Source organism: Fundulus heteroclitus, unplaced genomic scaffold, assembly GCF_011125445.2.
Source record: "Fundulus heteroclitus isolate FHET01 unplaced genomic scaffold, MU-UCD_Fhet_4.1 scaffold_346, whole genome shotgun sequence".
NCBI lineage: Eukaryota > Metazoa > Chordata > Actinopteri > Cyprinodontiformes > Fundulidae > Fundulus > Fundulus heteroclitus.
The window spans coordinates 37779-57798 of NW_023396756.1; the positions used below are offsets into that span (position 1 = coordinate 37779).

The 20020-nt window shown below is 44.9% G+C and overlaps 1 protein-coding gene and 1 long non-coding RNA gene across 2 annotated transcripts; one reads left to right on the plus strand and one right to left on the minus strand.

Moving 5' to 3' along the window:
- The first annotated feature begins 10520 nt into the window (after positions 1-10520).
- LOC118559743 (zinc finger BED domain-containing protein 1-like) lies at positions 10521-12833 on the plus strand. The gene is made up of 3 exons (XM_036130351.1): positions 10521-11795; positions 12072-12150; positions 12363-12833. Exons 1-3 carry the CDS (start codon positions 10854-10856, stop codon positions 12731-12733), a joined length of 1392 nt encoding a protein of 463 aa, XP_035986244.1. The 5' UTR covers positions 10521-10853; the 3' UTR covers positions 12734-12833.
- A 752-nt stretch (positions 12834-13585) lies between these two features.
- Positions 13586-14130, minus strand: LOC118559742. The gene is made up of 3 exons (XR_004928966.1): positions 13941-14130; positions 13710-13845; positions 13586-13637 (listed from the first exon to the last, which is right to left on the minus strand). It is a non-coding gene; the product is annotated as an uncharacterized LOC118559742 (long non-coding RNA).
- Between the last annotated feature and the right edge of the window lie 5890 nt (positions 14131-20020).

Genomic DNA, 20020 nt, shown 5'->3' on the forward strand with positions numbered 1-20020 from the left:
CAGGTTTTCTTTTGTTGCTTTCACTGGACAAATATATTTACATTTATTTTAACTTCTTTAAAGGAGCACTGTTATTAGTTTTGCTTAATTTTAGGTTTTTGAATAATTCTAAAACTTACGGGAGATTTTGTATCTGTGACGTCATTAGCTTCAGGTGACACGTCGGCAGGGCAGGAGCACAGAAGTGGATGTATTATTTATTGTTTGGCTTATATTTAAATGATCCGTGACAGAAAAATCTATGTAGCAAAGAGAACTCATAAAATACAGCCTGAGGGGTTAAACAGCCTCGGATTACTTATTTTTAACGCCTCTGTCTGACTTGATTTGGTCGCAGTTGTCTGTGTCTTGTCTGTTGAGACACTGACATTTTTGAATCTGGAGTCGGGAGCCATCTTGAACTGCGGACAAATCAGGTGAGTGCATGTGGTTGGGGGCGTGGCCAGGGCGTGTCTTGGGCTGTCAGAGGACAGGAGGTTAGATGGAGAAAGGAAAACAGTGCAGCCAGCTCTGTGCAACAAGCAGGTTGTCACAATATGAAGAAGTGAAACTTATTTAATCATAATCCTTCTCCATCCTATAGTCATTAGCACCAACAGTCTTCCTGATTCCTACTTTACCTATGAGTCCATACCACTCCAAACTCCATTACATAAGCAAATAAATCAATATACAGTACATATAAATGTACACATACACACAGTCACATGTACCTATGCACAGCTATATTCAGACACTTATTACCTACAGTCTATATGACCACAACCATTGCAAAAGTATGTATTCACCCGTGCACAGTGGCTAAGAGCACCCATGTTCACTGTTCCAGCAGTTTGAACTTTTTCCTAAACAGTCATCAGTTTTATGATTACTTTATGTTCATCTACTGTAATATTTTTAACATGTTCTCTAGCACTGTAGCTATCATCTAAACTTTAATATTGACCCAGAGGCCTTCTGGGTTCGTGAGAATACAATTTATATGTTTGTGTTCCTCAGATTACACCACAGGGTGGAAGGATGTGGAGCGGAAAAAGATAACAGAGATACCAGTTAATGCCTTGTTATCTGACACCAAATTACAGAATAAAATTAATTTATCAGATAAACCCATGTCACAGGTTGCTTGGAATAAAGCAATCAAGATCTGTTTGGAAGATGCTTTAAAAATTTTAAAGTGGAGTGCATATGATTCAGACTTCACCCTGAATCAATATGATATAATTTTGACCTCAAACATCCTGACTGATTGCTTTGGATTTGTCCACAAGGGGGCACTGCTAAGCTTTGAAACCCTGCAAAGAAAACTGGTCATAAATCTTTCGGTATTTTCAAGTCAGACACCATCTTAACTACAGCCTAAAAGTAAAGGTATACAACCTAGAAACAATTACATCATTAAACCAGGAGCACACAATTAAACTATATGCAATTATATATAACACCACCCTGCAGTGTAAAAAATACTTTATATGTCTAAATAAAGTGAGTAAAAAAAGGTAATCTTACAATTACATAGGAAAGTTGGACAGATGTGTGTGAGATACAATGGATCACAATTAGGTCTCGTATGGTGAATAATGCGCCATACAAGTTTAACAAGTTTTTTCACTATCCCTTTTCAGAAAAGGTATTGGGGCATTGATTTGTGTTTTCTAATAATGAACATGAAGACTATTTTTCTGTGTGAATGTTTTTATTTCAGTCAGCAGGTAAAGATGAATACAACTCTCATCTTTGGTGTTAGGCAAGGCAAGGCAAGGCAAATTTATTTATATAGCACAATTCAGTACAATACAATACAAAGTGCTTTACATGATTAAGATATAGCAAAATAATAAAATGTAGATAGAAAATAGAATAAAAGCAAGTAGGGATAGAATGTAGTAACAAAAAAGAACATTTAAAACAGTAAAACTGTTTAACTAGAACATCCATCCATCCATCCATTTTCCAAACCGCTTAGTCCCTTATGGGGTCGCGGGGGTGCTGGTGCCTATCTCCAACGTTCACTGGGCGAGAGGCGGGGTAGACCCTGGACAGGTCGCCAGTCTGTCGCAGGTTAACTAGAACAGCCAAAGGCAATTTTAAACAGATGTGTTTTTAAGGAACTCAGGCTTTCCGCACTTTTACAGTTTTCTGGAAGTTTGTTCCAGATAAGCGGAGCATAGGAACTAAATGCTGCTTCTCCATGTTTGGTTCTGGTTCTAGGTATGCAGAGTAGGCTGGAGCCAGAAGACCTGAGTGGTCTGGAGGGTTGATACACTGATAACAAGTCTGTAATATATTTAGGTGCTAAGCCATTCAGGGATTTATAGACTAACAGAAGTATTTTAAAGTCTATTCTCTGACATACAGGGAGCCAGTGTAAGGACTTTAGAACTGGGGTTATGTGCTCTACTTTCTTAGTCTTAGTGAGGACGCGGGCAGCAGCGTTCTGGATCAGCTGCAGCTGTCTGATCCACTTTTTAGGAAGACCTGTGAAAACACCGTTGCAGTAATCAATTCGACTAAAAATAAACGCATGGATTAGTTTTTCCAGATCCTGCTGGGACATCAATCCTTTAATCCTGGAAATGTTCCTCAGGTGATAGAAAGCCAACCTTGTAACTGTCTTTAGATGCTTTTGGAGGTTCAGGTCTGAGTCCATCACTACTCCCAGATTTCGAGCCTGATTAGTGGTTTTTAGCTGAAGCGACTGAAGCTGTGTGCTAACTTTTGATCTTTCCTCTATTGGTCCAAATATTATTACTTCAGTTTTGTTTTTATTCAGTTGAAGAAAATTTTGGTACATCCACGTATTGATTTCTTCTAGGCATTTACTCAGTGCTTGAATGGGTTCATAGTCACCTGGTGACATGGTGATGTAGAGCTGTGTGTCGTCTGCATAGTTATGGTAGCTGATGTTGTTGTTTTTTATGATCTGGGCTAAAGGGAGCATGTAGATATTGAATAGGAGGGGACCCAGGATGGACCCTTGGGGAACCCCACATGTGATTTTTGTCATCTCTGATGTAAAATGACCTACTGATACAAAAAATTCCCTGTCCTTTAAGTAGGATTTAAACCAGTGGAGAGCTGTACCAGACAGGTTGACCCAGTTCTCCAGGCGTTCTAACAGAATGGAGTGATCAACAGTATCAAATGCTGCACTGAGGTCCAATAGAACCAGCACGGTGGTTCTTCCACAGTCTGTATTTATATGGATGTCATTAAAAACCTTGATAAGGGCGGTCTCTGTACTGTGGTGAGCATGGAAGCCAGACTGGAATACGTCAAAGCGGCTGGTCGTTGTTAAGAAGGTGTTTAATTTTTGAAATACAACTTTTTCAATGATCTTACTGAAAGGGGAGGTTTGAGATGGGCCTGTAGTTCTGGAGTAAAAGTTTGTCTGAATTGTTCTTTTTCAGCAGTGGTTTGATAATTGCTGTTTTTAGGGACTGGGGGAAAACACCTGACAGAAGGGACGCGTTTATTATCTGAGTCAAATCAGACGCTATGACAGGTAAAACTTTTTTAAAGAAAGCTGTGGGGAGAACATCAAGGCAGCTTGAGGAGGAACTTAACTGCTGAATTATCTGCTCTAAGCTTTTGGAGTTTATTTGGTTGAATTGGGACATTTGGTCAAAATCAATTCTGGTAGGAGACAACTTTGGTACTGAACTTAGTATGGATGTACAAACAGATCCTCTAATCTTTTGGATTTTTTCAGTAAAGAAGTTTGCAAATTCGTTGCAGGCCCTGGTGGAGTGGAGTTCGGAAGCCACTGACACAGGAGGATTTGTTAATCTGTCGACTGTGGCAAATAAGACACGAGCATTATTAATGTTTTTCTTGATGATCTCTGAGAAGAAAGATTCTCTTGCATTTTTCAGTTGTAAGTTATATGTCATAGTGAACCTGGAGTCTGTTCTTTCTCCACCTGCGTTCAGCTTTCTGACATTCCCTTTTTTCACTTCTAACTGCTGGAGCATTTCTCCAAGGAGATTTTTTCTTCCCGGAAAAAACCTTCACTTTGACTGGAGCAATGCAGTTAATGATGTCTGAGACTTTAGACTGAAAGTTATCTACTAGCTCATCTACTGAGTTGCAGCCCAAGGTTGAGGTAGCAGAGTAAGCTTTAAAAGTTTCTGTGGCATTGTCCTTAAAGGTGCGTTTTCTTATGATGTCCCTTTGGCTAAATGAGTCACTGGAAATGATACATTCAAAGGTAACGGAGAAGTGATCGGATAAGGCAACATCAGTTACATTGACCTGTGAAATGTTTAGACCTTTAGTGATGATCAAGTTTAAAATATGTCCCTGCTTGTGTGTTGGCTGTTTAACATGTTGAGTTAAACCAAAGTTTCTAAGTGTGTCACACAGTTCTTTTGCACTTCTGTCTTCAGGGTTGTCGACGTGAAAGTTGAAGTCTCCCACAATAATTAAACAGTCATAATCAACACATATCACAGACAAGAGGTCACCAAAATCCTTAAAAAAATTTGATGTGGACTTAGGAGGCCTGTATACATTTAGAAACATAGTTCGTACCGGGCTCTTTACCTTGAGAGCCAAATGTTCAAAAGAGTCAAATTTTCCCAAAAACACCTTTTTACACTTTGGTGAATCATTAAACAATGTTGCTACTCCTCCACCTTTCCTTTGCTGTCTGCTCTCACAAAGGAAATTGTAGTTTGGAGGTGTTGACTCCATCAGTATAACTTCTTCATTAGATTCATGTAACCATGTTTCTGTTAAAAACATAACATCAAGATTGTTGTCAATAATAAAGTCATTAATTAAAAGGGATTTTCCTGACAGAGATCTAATGTTTAATAAACCTAGTTTATATGATTTGGTGGTTGATGATGTCTCTGTGGCAGGTTACATCTGACAGTTAATGACTTTCAAGTATTTGTTCCTGTTTATCCTTTTGTTTTTCTTTTTTCTGCCACGTATCATCACATATATTCCATAATCCCCGGGAAAAGACCCAAGCTGATTCTGGAAACTGTCATGTCTGATAAACGTGCAGCGAGGGCCCGCTGTGTATCACAGTGAAGTAATCTGAAGGTCTTGAGGACAGGCATGTTCCGTGATACGTAGAGGAGGATCTGGGGCTCTGCGGCCTTTGGAAGATGCTGGTTTAGTCACAGAGCTGTGGCTATATGGAGAGGATGTCATCTGTAGGCCAATCTTAAATACTTTGTTCATGTTGGGAGAAAATTCCAGAAAAGGAACCTCTGGGCTTTGTGGAGAGGAAGGCGAGGCGGGTGTAGTCTGGACTGGTGTTCGTGACGATGGAGGCTCTTGGTCCTCTCTTTGTCCTGCTGAGATCTGGGATGGATCCTCCTGTAGCTCTGATGAAGCCTCTTTCTGTGTCATCTTTCTGGCCATCTTTATCTTGGCTTGTTCGGGCTGCACTGGGCTTATCATTTGTTTTGGTACTGGATGTACTTTGTTTTGGGACAAAGCTGATGGCGTATGGTTCACAGAATAGAAGATGTTTGAAATCAGCCGTTTTGCACCTGACCTAGTTAGAGAGAAGCCATTGCTGCTAAACAGATGTCTTCTTTCCCAGAAGATGTTAAAGTTGTCTATGAAGGTTACAGTTGTTTGTTTGCATGTTTTTTCCAGCCATTTGTTTAGCATCAGAATTCTGGAAAAAATCTCATCTCCACAGTAAACGGGCGAGTGAGGGCCGCTAAGAAAAACCTTGACATTAAGGCCATGAACTAGGTTCAACAAACGAATGTAATCCTCTTTCAATACTTCTGATTTTCTTATCCGGGTGATGTCGCCCAGGGCTTCAGCTTGTATTATGAGTTTTTCCAAGGTCGGGCGTTCTTTCAAGATCCTCAGAAGGTTGTCTGATATTTCAGACACCAGGCCAAAGTTCGAAGGGTTATAAATCAACACCTCTGTGTTTTTCTTGTTACAGAAATGTTTAATCCCCCTTACAGATCCATTGCATAATATCAGGGTCCTTGGCCCTGTGGCATGTCTTTTCTGTGATGTCTTAGAACGAAAATCGTTGACATACCTCTGATTATTTTGTCGTGATCCTCCCTGGTCACATTTTGGAGTGGAGCGAATCTGTTTCGTAATGGAATTCCAGCATTTCCAGCAGGTTTACTCCTATCATTTGTTTTGAGAACAGCTCGTTGTTGTTTCATTTGTCTTGGGACATCTCTCTGTAGTCTCGGCCAGTTTTCTTTGTCTGGTTGCGGGGTTCGTTGATCCTTTGGTCTTGTACCCAGAGTGATCCAGGGATTCTCATTTTCCTCCGGGGACTGTTTGTTCGCCGAGTCGCTGGGCTGGTAGTCACCATTCAGAATCACAGGCAGGGTTGTTTCATTTCCATGCGTGGCGTTTACATCATAATTCACTTCGAGTCGACAGATTTTCAGTTCCATAACAGCTATCTTCTGTAAAAGCTTGTCAAAGTCCATTGTGGTGAAGGTAGGCATCCTTTGAATCGGGTGGTTCTCCTTCATATCCGCTTCATGTTGAAGTCTTTCCATAAGAGCATTTTTCCTGAGAACTGCCTCCTCTGGGCTGTTGTAAAGAGGCATCTTGTGTGGATTAGCTGAAAACTAAAATAGTCCACACGGGGAAAAAATCAAAATCAAAAATAAATCCGTCCGTCCGTCCGTCCGTCCGTCCGTCCGTCCGTCCGTCTTCTTCCACTTATCCGGGGTCGGGTCGCAGGGGTAGCAGCTTCAGTAGGGAGGCCCAGACGTCCCTCTCCCCGGCCACTTGGGCCAGCTCCTCAGGAGGAATCCCAAGGCGTTCCCAGGCCAGCCGGGAGACATAGTCCCTCCAGCGTGTCCTGGGTCTTCCCCTGGGCCTCCTCCCGGTGGGATGTGCCCGGAACACCTCACCAGGGAGGCATCCAGGAGGCATCCTGACCAGATGCCCGAGCCACCTCAACTGGCTCCTCTCAACGTGGAGGAGCAGCGGCTCTACTCTGAGTCCTCCCCGGATGACTGAGCTCCTCACCCTATCTCTAAGGGAGAGCCCAGACACACTACGGAGAAAACTCATTTCAGCCGCTTGTATCCGGGATCTCGTTCTTTCGGTCACGACCCAAAGCTCGTGACCATAGATGAGGGTAGGAACGTAGATCGACCGGTAAATCGAGAGCTTCGCTTTTGGCTCAGCTCTCTATTCACCACAACGGATCGGTACAGCGCCCGCTTCACAGCAGACGCTGCACCAATCCGCCTGTCGATCTCCCGCTCCATCCTCCCCTCATTCGTGAACAAGACCCCAAGATACTTGAACTCCTCCACTAGGGGCAGCACATCCTCCCCAACCCGGAGAAGGCACTCTACCCTTTTCCGGTTCAAGACCATGGTCTCGGATTTGGAGGCACTGATTCTCATCCCGGCCGCTTCGCACTCGGCTGCGAACCGCTCCAGTGAGAGCTGTAGATCACGCCCTGATGAAGCCAATAGGACGACGTCATCCGCGAATAGCAGAGACGCAATCCTAAGGCCACCAAAACGGATCCCCTCAACACCTTGGCTGCGCCTAGAAATTCTGTCCATAAAAGTTATGAACAGAATCGGTGACAAAGGGCAGCCTTGGCGGAGTCCAACTCTCACCGGAAACGAGTCTGACTTACTGCCGGCAATGCGGACCAGACTCTGACACCGGTCGTACAGAGACCTGACAGCCCTTATTAAAGGGCCCGGTACTCCATACTCCTGGAGTACCCCCCACAGGATCCCTCGGGGGACCCTCCTTTCCAGAACCCCTGAATAGACCTTACCGGGGGGGCTTAAGAGTGTGATTCCCCTGTAGTTGGAACACACTCTCCGGTCCCCCTTTTTAAATAGGGGGACCACCACCCCAGTCTGCCAATCCAGGGGAACTGCCCCCGATGTCCATGCAATGTTGCAGAGCCGCGTTAACCAACACAGCCCCACAACATCCAGAGCCTTAAGGTACTCCGGGCGAATCTCATCCACCCCCGGGGCCTTGCCACCGAGGAGCTTTTTAACAACCTCGGCAACCTCAGCACCAGAGATGGGAGAACCTGACCCAGAGTCCTCAGGCTCTGCTTCCGCAATGGAAGACATGTTGGTGGGATTAAGGAGGTCTTCGAAGTATTCCGCCCACCGAAACACAACGTCCCGAGTCGAGGTCAGCAGCACACCACCCCCACTGTAAACAGTGTTGGTACTGCACTGCTTCCCCCTCCTGAGACGCCGGATAGTGGACCAGAATCGCTTCGAAGCCGTACAGAAGTCTTTCTCCATGGCCTCTCTAAACTCTTCCCACGCCCGAGTTTTTGCCTCGGCGACCAGCCGAGCCGCCCGCCGCTTCGACTGCCAGTACACATCAGCTGCTTCCGGAGTCCCACAGGCCAAAAAAGCCCGATAGGACTCCTTCTTCAGCTTGACGGCTTCCCTCACCGCTGGTGTCCACCAGCGGGTTCGAGGGTTGCCGCCGCGACATGCACCGACAACCTTGCGGCCACAGCTCCGACTAGCCGCCTCAACAATAGAGGCGCAGAACATGGTCCATTCAGACTCAATGTCCCCCGCCTCCCTCGGGACGTGTTTAAAGTTCTCCCGGAGGTGGGAGTTAAAGCTCCGCCTCACAGGGGACTCCGCCAGACGTTCCCAGCAAACCCTCACAGTACGTTTGGGCCTGCCCGGTCGGACCGGCTTACTCCCCCGCCATCGGAGCCAACTCACCACCAGGTAGTGGTCGGTGGGGAGCTCCGCCCCTCTCTTCACCCGAGTGTCCAAGACATACGGCCGCAGATCAGATGAAACAACAACAAAGTCGATCATTGAACTGCGACCTAGGGTGTCCTGGTGCCAAGAGCACATATGGACACCCTTATGCTTGAACATGGTGTTTGTGATGGACAATCCATAACGAGCACAGAAGTCCAACAACAAAACACCACTCGAGTTCAGATCAGGTGGGCCATTCCTCCCAACCACCCCCTCTCCAGGTCCCACTGTCATTGCCCATGTGAGCGTTGAAGTCCCCCAGCAAAACGAGGGAGTCCCCAGGAGGTGCACTCTCCAGTACCCCTTCCAAGGACTCCAAAAAGGGTGGGTAATCTGAACTGCTGTTTGCCGCATAAGCGCAAACAACAGTCAGAACCCGTCCCCCCACACGAATGCGGAGGGAGGCCACCCTCTCGTTCACCGGGGAAAACCCCAACGTGCAGGCACCGAGATGGGGGGCAACAAGTATGCCAACTCCAGCTCGGCGCCTCTCACCATGGGCAACTCCAGAGTGGAAGAATGTCCAGCCCCTCTCAAGGAGACCGGTTCCGGAGCCAGAGCGGTGCGTCGAGGTGAGTCCGACTATCTCTAGTCGGAACCTCTCAACCTCGCGCACAAGCTCAGGCTCCTTCCCCACCAGAGAGGTGACATTCCACGTCCCAAGAGCCAGCTTCTGCAGCCGAGGATCGGAACGCCAAGGTCCCCGCCCTCTACTGCTACCCGTTACACAATGCACCCGACCCCTTTGGCCCCTCTGACAGGTGGTGAGCCCATTGGAAGGGGGACCCATGTCACCTCTTCGGGCTGAGCCCGGCCGGGCTCCATGGGCAAAAGCCCGGCCACCAGACGCTCGCCAACGTGCCCCACCTCCAGGCCTGGCTCCAGAGTGGGGCCCCGGTGACCCGCGTCCGGGCGAGGGAACACGAGGTCCAATAATCGTATTCATCATAAGGGCATTTTGGGCTGCGCTTTGTCTGGTCCCTCACCTAGGACCTGTCTGCCTTGGGTGACCCTACTAGGGGCTTAAAGCCCCTGACAGCATAGCTCCTAGGATCATTGGGACACTCAAACCCCTCCACCACGGTAAGGTGGCAGCCCAGGGAGGGTCAAAAATAAATCACAGAAAATAAATAAAATAAAATAACTAAATCCAACTTTCTGTAATTTTGGTTAAGAGATAAAAAGGAGATAAAAAGGGAGGAAAATGCAAGCAAGCAGGGAGCAGAGAAAAGAGCGTCCGAGTAGGCAGAGAGGCAGAGAGCAATGTTACACACTAGGCAAGGCAAGATTCACCGATGCGTGTCGGAACATCGAAACGACCTGTTGGATACGGTTGCATCGATTTGCAAACGTCTGCATCGGTAAAAACCGCACATAAACTCGAGATGCATCGTATCAAAACTACCTGCATCGATACAAACCGATTAACTTCTATTATTATAACTTTTTAGAAACGTGTCTTTGAGTTTTAGTTGCGTTTCTTTCCATCCCTGTTGCCTGCCTACTGCGTGCATGCTAGTCTCTCTGCCACTCAAGTCTCGCCCCAAGCCTCGCGCGAGTAAGAGGGTCTAAACTTGCTTTCGAAGAGGACAGAGGCGGCAAGCTAGAAACCACGTTAGCATGGAGGAAAACGAAACAGAGATAATACATTCGGTTACGCGCTTTAGGTCAACGGTATGGAAAGACTTTGGCTTCTACAAACGAGATGGAGAGTTGGACAAGACAATGGCCATATGTAAACACTGCAGAACACAGGTACGATATACAGGCAGCACAACAAATATGTCGCAACATCTGAAGCGGCACCACAGTACAGTAGTCCAATCCCCGGAGACGTCAGCTAGCAGTGCTACTGCAACAACTTCACGTGAGCCACGAATACCTCATTTTTTTCAAGCGCCACTTGCAAGCAATTCTGCCCGGGCGAATTCTATCACGGACGCCTTATCTTTCTTCCTCTGCAAAGGCATCCAACCGTACAACATTACAGCAAACGAGGGATTCAAATACCTGCTTGAAGTGTTGGAGCCAAGGTATAGCATACCAGACAGAAGGGTGTTTTCGGACCGAATAGTTCCTGCGCTTTACGAGAAAGTGAAAGTGGATGTTCTCAGCTCAATGGGTCGTGCACAGAGGGTGTCAATAACGGTTGATGGTTGGACCTCCGGTGCCACTGATTCTTACATTACTGTTACGGCACACTACGTGAACGAAGAGTGGGACATGCAGTCTCACGTCCTGCAAACGCGAGTGTTTAATGAGTCTCACACTGGGGTCAACTTGGCTGCGTTGCTGCAAGATGTACTTCGCGAGTGGAACCTCGGAGAAAAAAAACCTGCCTTGGTGACAGACAACGCAAGAAACATGCTAGTGGCAGGGGCTGGCGCAGAGATAACACCCCATGTCCGATGCGTAGCCCACACATTAAACTTGGCCTCGCAAAAGGCACTGAAGGTGGACAGGGTGTACGAATTGTTGGTGAAGGTGAGGAAGGTTGTTACATACTTCCATAAAAGCCCACAAGCAGCTGAGGTTTTGAGGGAAATTCAGTCCCAGCTACGCCTACCCAACCACAAACTTATTCACGATGTCTGTACAAGATGGAACAGCTCTGTGGACATGCTGGAGAGATTCTGGGAGCAACATCCTGCTCTGTTGAATGCTATGCTGTCGAGAAGGATCAGGAGGGGAGAGGGCCTGTTAGCAGTGAATGAGGACGACATGACTCTGATCCAGGAAATCATCAAGCTGATGTCCCCTGTCAAAGTGGCCACCACACTTTTGAGTGAAGAAAAAAGCCCAACCATCTCAATGATCGCCCCAATACAAGCCAAACTCCACAAACACTTCTCCGAAGACAACACTGACCTGCCAATCATTGCAGATATGAAGCAGTGCTTCAGACAAGATTTTTTTGATCGTTACTTGGATCTCCAAGAACTCCTCTACAATGCATCGGGCCTTGATCCCAGATTCAAAGACCTGGCTTTCCTTGATGTGGACTCCAGAGACCTCATCTTCATGAAAATAACATCTGAGGTGGTGAAGATGAACGAGCAGGTAATTTATTGACTTTTTTTTCCTTTTACTTTAGGCCTATAGAATGTGACCACCTCCCTCCCTGTCTCTGTCTCTGTCACTCACTCACTCACTCACTCAAACACACACACACACACACACACATGTAGATCTCTACATTTTTATGTTCAATTTGTCTGTATAATATGTACAGTGTTATGTTTGATTTGGAGTCTGGTCAAATGCTATTATATTCTGTGCTAAGACTTGTTATTTACATTTTGACAACAAAATACTCTTTTTGATTTGGATTGTCAGGCAGGAGACAGTGCTGCACTGTATGAAGGAGAGGCAGATGAGGGAGGCAGCGACGGAAGCCCCAGCAGGGAACGGAGAGGTGTGTGTTGACTGTGTATGAGTAATTGACTGTTCATTAATAGAGACAAAAAATACTTATTTATTGGTCCATGGGCATGGAGATAATCTTTTAAATACAGCACAACAGATGTTGACTCGTATGTTATCATTGTTAAACAGTGTGTAGTCTTGTGTTGTGTTGACTGCTCATATTGTTCAATATACTAATAGTCTTGTACATGTCTTCCTTAGATGTTGATGCCTCGCCCTCTCCTAAAAAGAAGACTGCCATGGACCAGCTGTTTGGAGAGTTCATCACCACAAGAACGCCATTGAAGACCATGAGGGAGAAAGCTAAGGATGAAATTTTAAAATACAGAGAGAGAGATTCCTTAGAACTAGGCGGTGATGTGTTGCAGTGGTGGAAAGGGCAGGTGGACCTGCCACTCCTTTCAGCTTTAGCTAAGGATTACTTGTCCATTCCAGCAACTAGTGTGAGCTCTGAGCGTGTCTTTAGCAGTGCAGGGAATATTGTCACTGCCCAACGTAGTCTCCTGCACCCTGAGCATGTTGATCAATTGATCTTTCTTAAAAAGAATTTGAAAAAGACCCATCTGGGTTAAATGTTGGGATTCACTTGTCTTAATTTCCATATGGGGAACTGTTACTCCCTTGTTATGATCATTTGTTCAGAATGATTAATCATTTTACAGAGGCACAGAGGTAATGAGTATATTTAAATCCAAACATAACATATTGTATTAACAAATGTTGAAACACATAAAACACATTACGTATAAACAAAATCAGCCCTTCTCTCTTTTTCCAGGAAATGGTCTATGACTCTGTCATACCAACTGACTGTCTTTTTCATTGATTCAGTGTCCTCTCAATGGTCAGTAGAGTCAGTTTGCTTAGACGCTCTTGGCCCATTGTGTTGCGTGTGTATGACTTGACTCTTTTTAAGCAAGAGAAGCTGCTTTCTACTCCAGCTGATGTAGCTCCCATTGTATACACAGAAGCTTGTATATTGCACCATCTAATTCCATGTCTATAAAATCCTAAAAAGTCACACAATTTGCTGCTTTTTCCCTTCCAAGTCACAATTTGAATATAGAACTCGAAAGTTCAGATTTTAGTCTCCCTGAATCAAGTAAATGGCCATTTATTTTCAGGACTTTCTAAGTTTGAAAAATGCCTTGAAATCTGTTCTGTTAGACTGTCAGCGATAGCCATGTACAGCTTTCTGTAGTGATCTTGAGGGTCATGCATTCGTGACTGGTGGCACTTTCTCATGGGCTCATCTCGAGGGTATGTTACTTTTATTCTGTTTTATTTTCCTGTATTTTAATCATGTAAAGCACTTTGCATTGTCTTTATACTGAAATGTGCTATACATGTTATGAATTTGGATGGACCCAAAAGACAACCCAAAAACATGTCAGTGACGCTTTGATGTTCTTTATTTAAAGGGAGGGTTTGCACGGCTCTCGGTGTGTGCGGCTCACGCTCACCGGCTGGCAGCTCCTGAAGGTGAGACGGCAGGTTAGTGATCAGCAGAGCCAGACAGAACTGTGGACTAGAAACTAGATCACTAACCTGGTCGTGGGCTGGCTCGTCTGGGCTACTCTTGGTTCCAGAGTTCGGCAGAGTCCGTGCTGGGATAATCCGAGGCCGTTTGTCCTGGTACAGTCCGGGTCCGATAGCGGGAGGTCAATTGATCAGGCGGAGGTTTCTGAGGGCGAGTCCAAAGAGGGGTTCCAGGTCCAGGTCCAAGTCAGAATCCAAAAGAAGAGACAGTTAAAGGGGCAGGCAATCTCCGGTACTCACGGGCTGGTTGGGTCAGAACACGGGCGGGCAATCCAAGGTCCAGAGGCTGACAGGCAGAACTCAGTCGGGCAGACAAAATCCAAAGAGGGGTAAGGCTGGCTCAAAAAACAGGGCAAAGACAGGTCGGGCTTCAGACAGGTTTTCAAAAAGGCTGGAAGTTCTCACCGAGATGGCTCGAGACGTTCTGGCACTGTTGGCTGAGAGGGACAGAGCTTTTATGCTGGTGGGGTGGAGACAGAACAGGTGATAGCAATTAGCAGCTCCAGTGCCAGGAACATTACAATACAAATAAATTTGCCTTGCCTTGTTGTGAGATCTGCTGCTGTTGAATAAACATCTTGAAAAGCCTCTTCTGATCTTTTCTCATTGACAAAGGCCAGGATAAATTCAATTTTAGTTTTGCAAAACCCCACATCCATTTCCCTCTGCTGGACAATGTCATAAATAACATTTGGTTGTGTGTGTACAAAAGTAAAACAAACTCAAAGTCCTCCATCTTCATTATGTACCCTTGGGCACAATCTGTTGTTTCCACATCCATGTTTTTTTTTCAGATGCAAGTTTTTCAAAAAACCCGTAGAGTATCATCATTATTTGCCACAGTGCTCAAAATGTGAGATGTAAAATTCCATCAAGTAGGAGCATTTTTTGGGCAGTTTCGAACACCCTACAGACTCAAGAAATGACATTCCCTTTGTAGACTGAGGCAAGCATTTAGCACCCAGAGACAACACTAGGTTCAGTCTGTGTGCATAATAATTTACAAATGTAGCACTGGGGGCTATTTCTTTAACCTTAGCCTGCAGGCCATTGAGAGAAGAAGCCATGACCGCAGCCCCATCATAGGTTTGGGCCCCTAGTTTTTCTCTGAAATTGTAGCTTTGCATGTTGTGGGTTAAAACTTCAAACACAGACTGAGCATCTCGTACTTCTGAGATATATGTATTTTACCTGCACTATCCACATAACGAACAATGACAGACATCTATGCATGGCATGATAAATCTGTAGTTCCATCCACCAGAAAATGGGGCACTTTGAATTGCACTTTCTGCTAATGTTTCTGTAAATTCTCTGTAATTCCCTTTATTGGCTGATTCACTGCCCTCAGGCCCCTTGAATGCCAGTTCTTGACGACCAAGTAAAGAAGTAACATCAAGTCAATTCAAAAAGGACCTATTTTTTTTCATTGTTTCATTGTGTTTTGCTATTTAGAACAACAAAAAACAATGGGCTGGATGAAACCCAGGTTTTGCTAGATCTGCAGAGGTCAGGTATTGTACTACAAATCTCAGAAATTGCTTGACAAGGTATTACACTATGCTAACATCTGACAACAAACCTTCCAGAGTAAAACAAAATACACTGAGGGACTCACTAACATTACAAGCAGATTCTAGGTGGGCCATTAAGAAAACAGAGGCCATTCCAACTATTGTTTAAAATATTTACTCCCATACTCTGTAGTGGACAATGAAGGCATCAAGCAGCTAGTTCATGTGCTCAAACCACACTACGTTATGGTGCAACACTATCATCTGATTGAAACTGTTATCCCCGTGATGTACACATCAGTGAAAGACAACATTCAAATGAAAAGGCAGTTATGTGCTACAGACCAACGAGATTGCTCGAGCGGGTTTGGACCAGACCAAGTTTAAGGGCTAAATACGACATGCAAGCGCCCCTTTTTGTTACAGTTTGTACATATTGTAATAAAGAATGATGTATCAATTGTAAAAATAATAATAACAAAAAAATGACTCAAAAAAGGTCAATCAATCAATTTTATTTGTCAACTGCAATTTGCATTGCAATCGAAAATTCAGTTTCAGTCCAACCGTCCATCCCATACACTTTGCAAACATTTTGGGGGAACTATTGACTGAGGCCCTGCGTTGCCAAGAAAATGCAGCCAGTCGGCCGCCGCTAATCAGCGCAGCCGTCAAGGCTGCATTCCTGCAGACTGCCTCAAACCCCATTTGCATGGAGTACACAGGTGCTGCCCTTGAACTCTGTTGAAGAAAGATTTTACATTGGAAGAGTGGAGGGAGATAAAAAAGACAGATGCTTCACAATTTATGTTCCCACATATAGTGTGAAACATCCGATAAAAAAAACTCATTAGCACACATAGCACAGATAATTACGAGACACATATAAGCAGAAAGGTAAGCATCTGTATGTGTGTCTGAGTGTTTGTGTTTCCGTGGGGCTTCTCCAGAGGCCGTTTGTCCTTGGTCTTATCTGGCAGCCAAAAGTTCAGAGAGACTTGCCACAGATGTTCAGCAAGGAAGGTGGGGGGGGGGAGCAGGGGATTTGTGCGATGTCGCCATAACAACTCAGGGAGAATTTGATAGTGGGAAGTCTGATTTGAAAAACAGAATTTGTTATGAGAACAAGCTGAAACCAACTTTTCCTTTCAGCTTTAGAGTCTTTTTCGTCGCTGTCTCCTGGTTCTAATTCCAATATTTCAATCGATGGGCTAGTTAATGTTCACACTTCCAGGTTTTATCCAATCTCACCTCTGTGTACCACAACCGCGGTCAGCTTATCAAGCCGTCCGTTTTGTTCATTCAACCCCTTAGCGATCACGTTGACTGCCGCCGGCAGTCTCATCAAGGCCATGTTGACCGCCAGCAGCTTCTGAAGGTGTTGATACATTAAATATCCTCCGAGACCAAAAAAGAGGAATCCAAGTATCGTAAATCCGAATAAGTAGACATCTTCTATTAACCTGACTTCCGCCAGCTGTATGTCGCTCCGCCTAGCCTCACTCACATACATATGGGACACCTCCATAGGAATTGCCTTTATTGAAGGCTGGGCCTTATCAAAAATTCTTGCATATGATTGGATAAGCCACTTGTCTGTCATCTTTATCGACGTGCTATTTCAACCACTCACACCGAAGCTAACCCGTGACGCTGATGAGAGCGACGCAGGAAAAAAAAAAACGGCTTTTTTTTTTTTTTATGTGTTTGCGGCTCTAGTGGCACGCGTTTTATTGACAGTGAGCTGACAGGAAGAGGGGGGAAGACAGGCGGCAAAGCGCCGCGGGTCGGAGTCGATCCCGGGCCGACCGCGTCGAGGACTAAAGGCCTCCTAATATGGTTCACGCTAACCGCTCCGCCGCCAGGAAAATAAAACTTGCCAAATCCGGTCGGGAGAAGGGCGAAAACATCGTTTCCACCAACAAAAGCCTTCAGAGCCGTTCTCTGATGTTCTTTTAATGAAACAATATTAGGTAGATTGGACAACACGGAAGAAATAACAGCATCAATGTTAACGCTTGCTTCCTCGATGAGCCGCCATTACTATCAAAACAGTCTCACGTCATGGTCGTGTCTCCACTACATCACATCTTTGAAACTCCAGCCATGCGTCCTGATTGGCCAGACAATAAAATTGGTTGGAGAAATCACTCTCTATGGGCGATGTCCCAGCTGTATGTGAGTGAAGCTAGGCGGAGCGACATACAGCTGGCGGAAGTCAGGTTAATCTTCTACGTCCTCAACAGAAAGAATTGAGAGGCACACCGTGGACTATTTCTCCCACGGGTCCAAGATGTATCCCGCAAAAAAAGTTCCGTCGGGACAGGCACGCTCCCCGGTCCTTTGCTTTCCAGTTGAAAACATTTTATCAATAGCGTTGAGAGACCAGCTGACGAGATCCATAATTTCCTTAGAGCTTTCGGTTGCTATGAAGAAATGGCACAAAAGACACAAAACGAAGCAAATAGCAGGAGAGAAGGGGCAGGGTAAAAGCAGATAAGGAGCTCTGGAGAGCTGAAGAAAAACCGACCAACCTCGAGGAGAGATAGAACAGGGATCCGGGGCTTTTTAAAAAATATTCCAGGCTAAGGCCCCCAAAGCCAACATCACCCTGCCCTCAACCCCCCTCGAGCCACAACACCGCAGATATACCGATATGTTGACGGGGGCCATACAGAAATGGGGGCTGACCAGCAAAGACCCAGCAGTTGTTACAGACAAAACAGAAGCTGCTTCAACTACCAGTGCACAAGCTAACAGTTGACGTTGTGACTAGATGGAACATGCTGGAGCGCTTTTGAGAGCAAAAGCCAGCTATCTCCGCAATTTCACAAGATGTGCACAGGAATGAAAAAGATTTGTGGACCTTAACAGAGGAGGATGTAACTGTAGACAGGGCATGCTGTCCCCGAACATGGCACTGCGCACCTGCCCTCTTGCCCATATATGGAAGAGGCTGTGACAGAGCACAGCTGGCTGTAATGAGCATCTACATTTAAAAGCAGGTAGATCACTGAGGAGATCAGATCATGCTTTGGTTCCTGCAGAGGCAGCTCATTTCGAGACTGATGGTCACAGCACCGGGGATCGGTTTTACTGCCGAGAAGGTTGACCTGCTACTGTTTTAGTTTACTGTTTCAGCTTTTGCTTCAGTTACTGTTTTAGTTAGTGTTTTGGCAACTTTTTTAGGGGTTTATTTCCAGTTTTAGTAAAGCAGGGGAGAGTTTTTATTTATTCCCCTGGCCTGGGTTTAACCCATTTGAGGACCTGTGCCGCCCCTGGGTCCTGTGCTGGTTTTATTTAGATTAGATTAAAGAGACTAGTAGGAGGAGAGTTTTTCTTTTGTGTTACATTCACCAGGGTTTGTGGAGTGTTTGTGTGTTTTTGTTGGGAGGCACCAAGGTGTATTCCGTTTGTTTTCTTTAGTAGTTCTCTCCCAATACAGTCTAATTAATTTAATTGGGTTTTTAATTATTCTCTCAGCTATCAGGATTCCAGACTAGCATAGGTTCCTACTTTTAAAGCAAGTTATTTTTGTGCAATAAGGGAAATTGAGCTTTGTTCCCTGGACCCTGTAAACTTAATAAATTGTATTCGACTTGAATCATTGCCTCTGTTAGTCCTTACGAATTCTTTTGTGATCCGGTACAAAAGGGTTGAAGGTTTAGAGACCATACCTGAGGTCACATAACAATTGCTGAAGATTTGATCCGGATGATGAAACCAATGAAAGAAGCTACCCCAGCAATGACGGGGGACAAGCAGCCAACTCTGACCGTCATCGCCCCACTTCTCACCCTGCTTCAGGATGCCTTCACCCCCATCCTTGAAGACAGCGTTGTAGTGAGGGACTTAAAGACTACTATAAAGAACAATTTGGGGACAAGGTATGCCAAGCTCACTATGTCTATATATATTTTTTGTATTTTATATGTGCATGCTTATTACTGATTAGTTATAGCAGTAAATGACAATGCCATGTTTCCTCACTCATACTGTAATGACAAAAAATTGTTTTTCTTCAAGATAAAAAAAAGTTGTTCTTCAAGATATGATGGACAGAAGGACACCTTATATGCAGCATCAGCGTTGGGTCCTTGCTTTAAGCCCCTTCCATTCCTGTCTGCTGCAGAGCAAAATCGTACTTTCTACCGGCTATAGACTGAGGTTGCCACTGCTGTACGTGAAGAATTGTTTTTATTAAAAAAGAACATTTTCATTGATGATAATAGCCATGTTGTCAATAGCCATGTTGTTTTCTTCTTACTTTTCTTCTTGTTCTGATGTGGTCAGCTCCCATTGATGACTCCCATTGCTCAAAAAACAGAGGCGTCATTCTCCGCAGATTTTCTTCTGTAAATAGTGCTCTGCTGTGTGACTAACCCTTTAATTTGTATTGTAACCAAGCTTTTTGGGTTCGTTACCAATACTGCATGAGTTGGAAAGAGACTGGACTCGGAACTGGGCATTTGAGTTGCTGCGTGGCTCAGCAAGACTTTTATTTTTCCAATACTTCCAAACAAAATACCGGCAGGCACTCTCTGCCTATGGTAATTATTGAGGGATGTTTGTGACAAAGTGAGTGACAACACCATTTGCCTTAGTTTATATATATTAGGTAACATTCTTGTTTGCTTGATTTAGCCAAATCTTATTTATTCTGTAGTCTGCAAACATATACTATCCTGGGTTTGTGTTTTGAATTTTTAAGTTATTATTTACTATAAAATCTTGGGTTAAATCAAGCTACAGTTCCAGTTTGTATTTATTGTTCATTTCACTTGTACATTTTGTTTTGGTAAACTT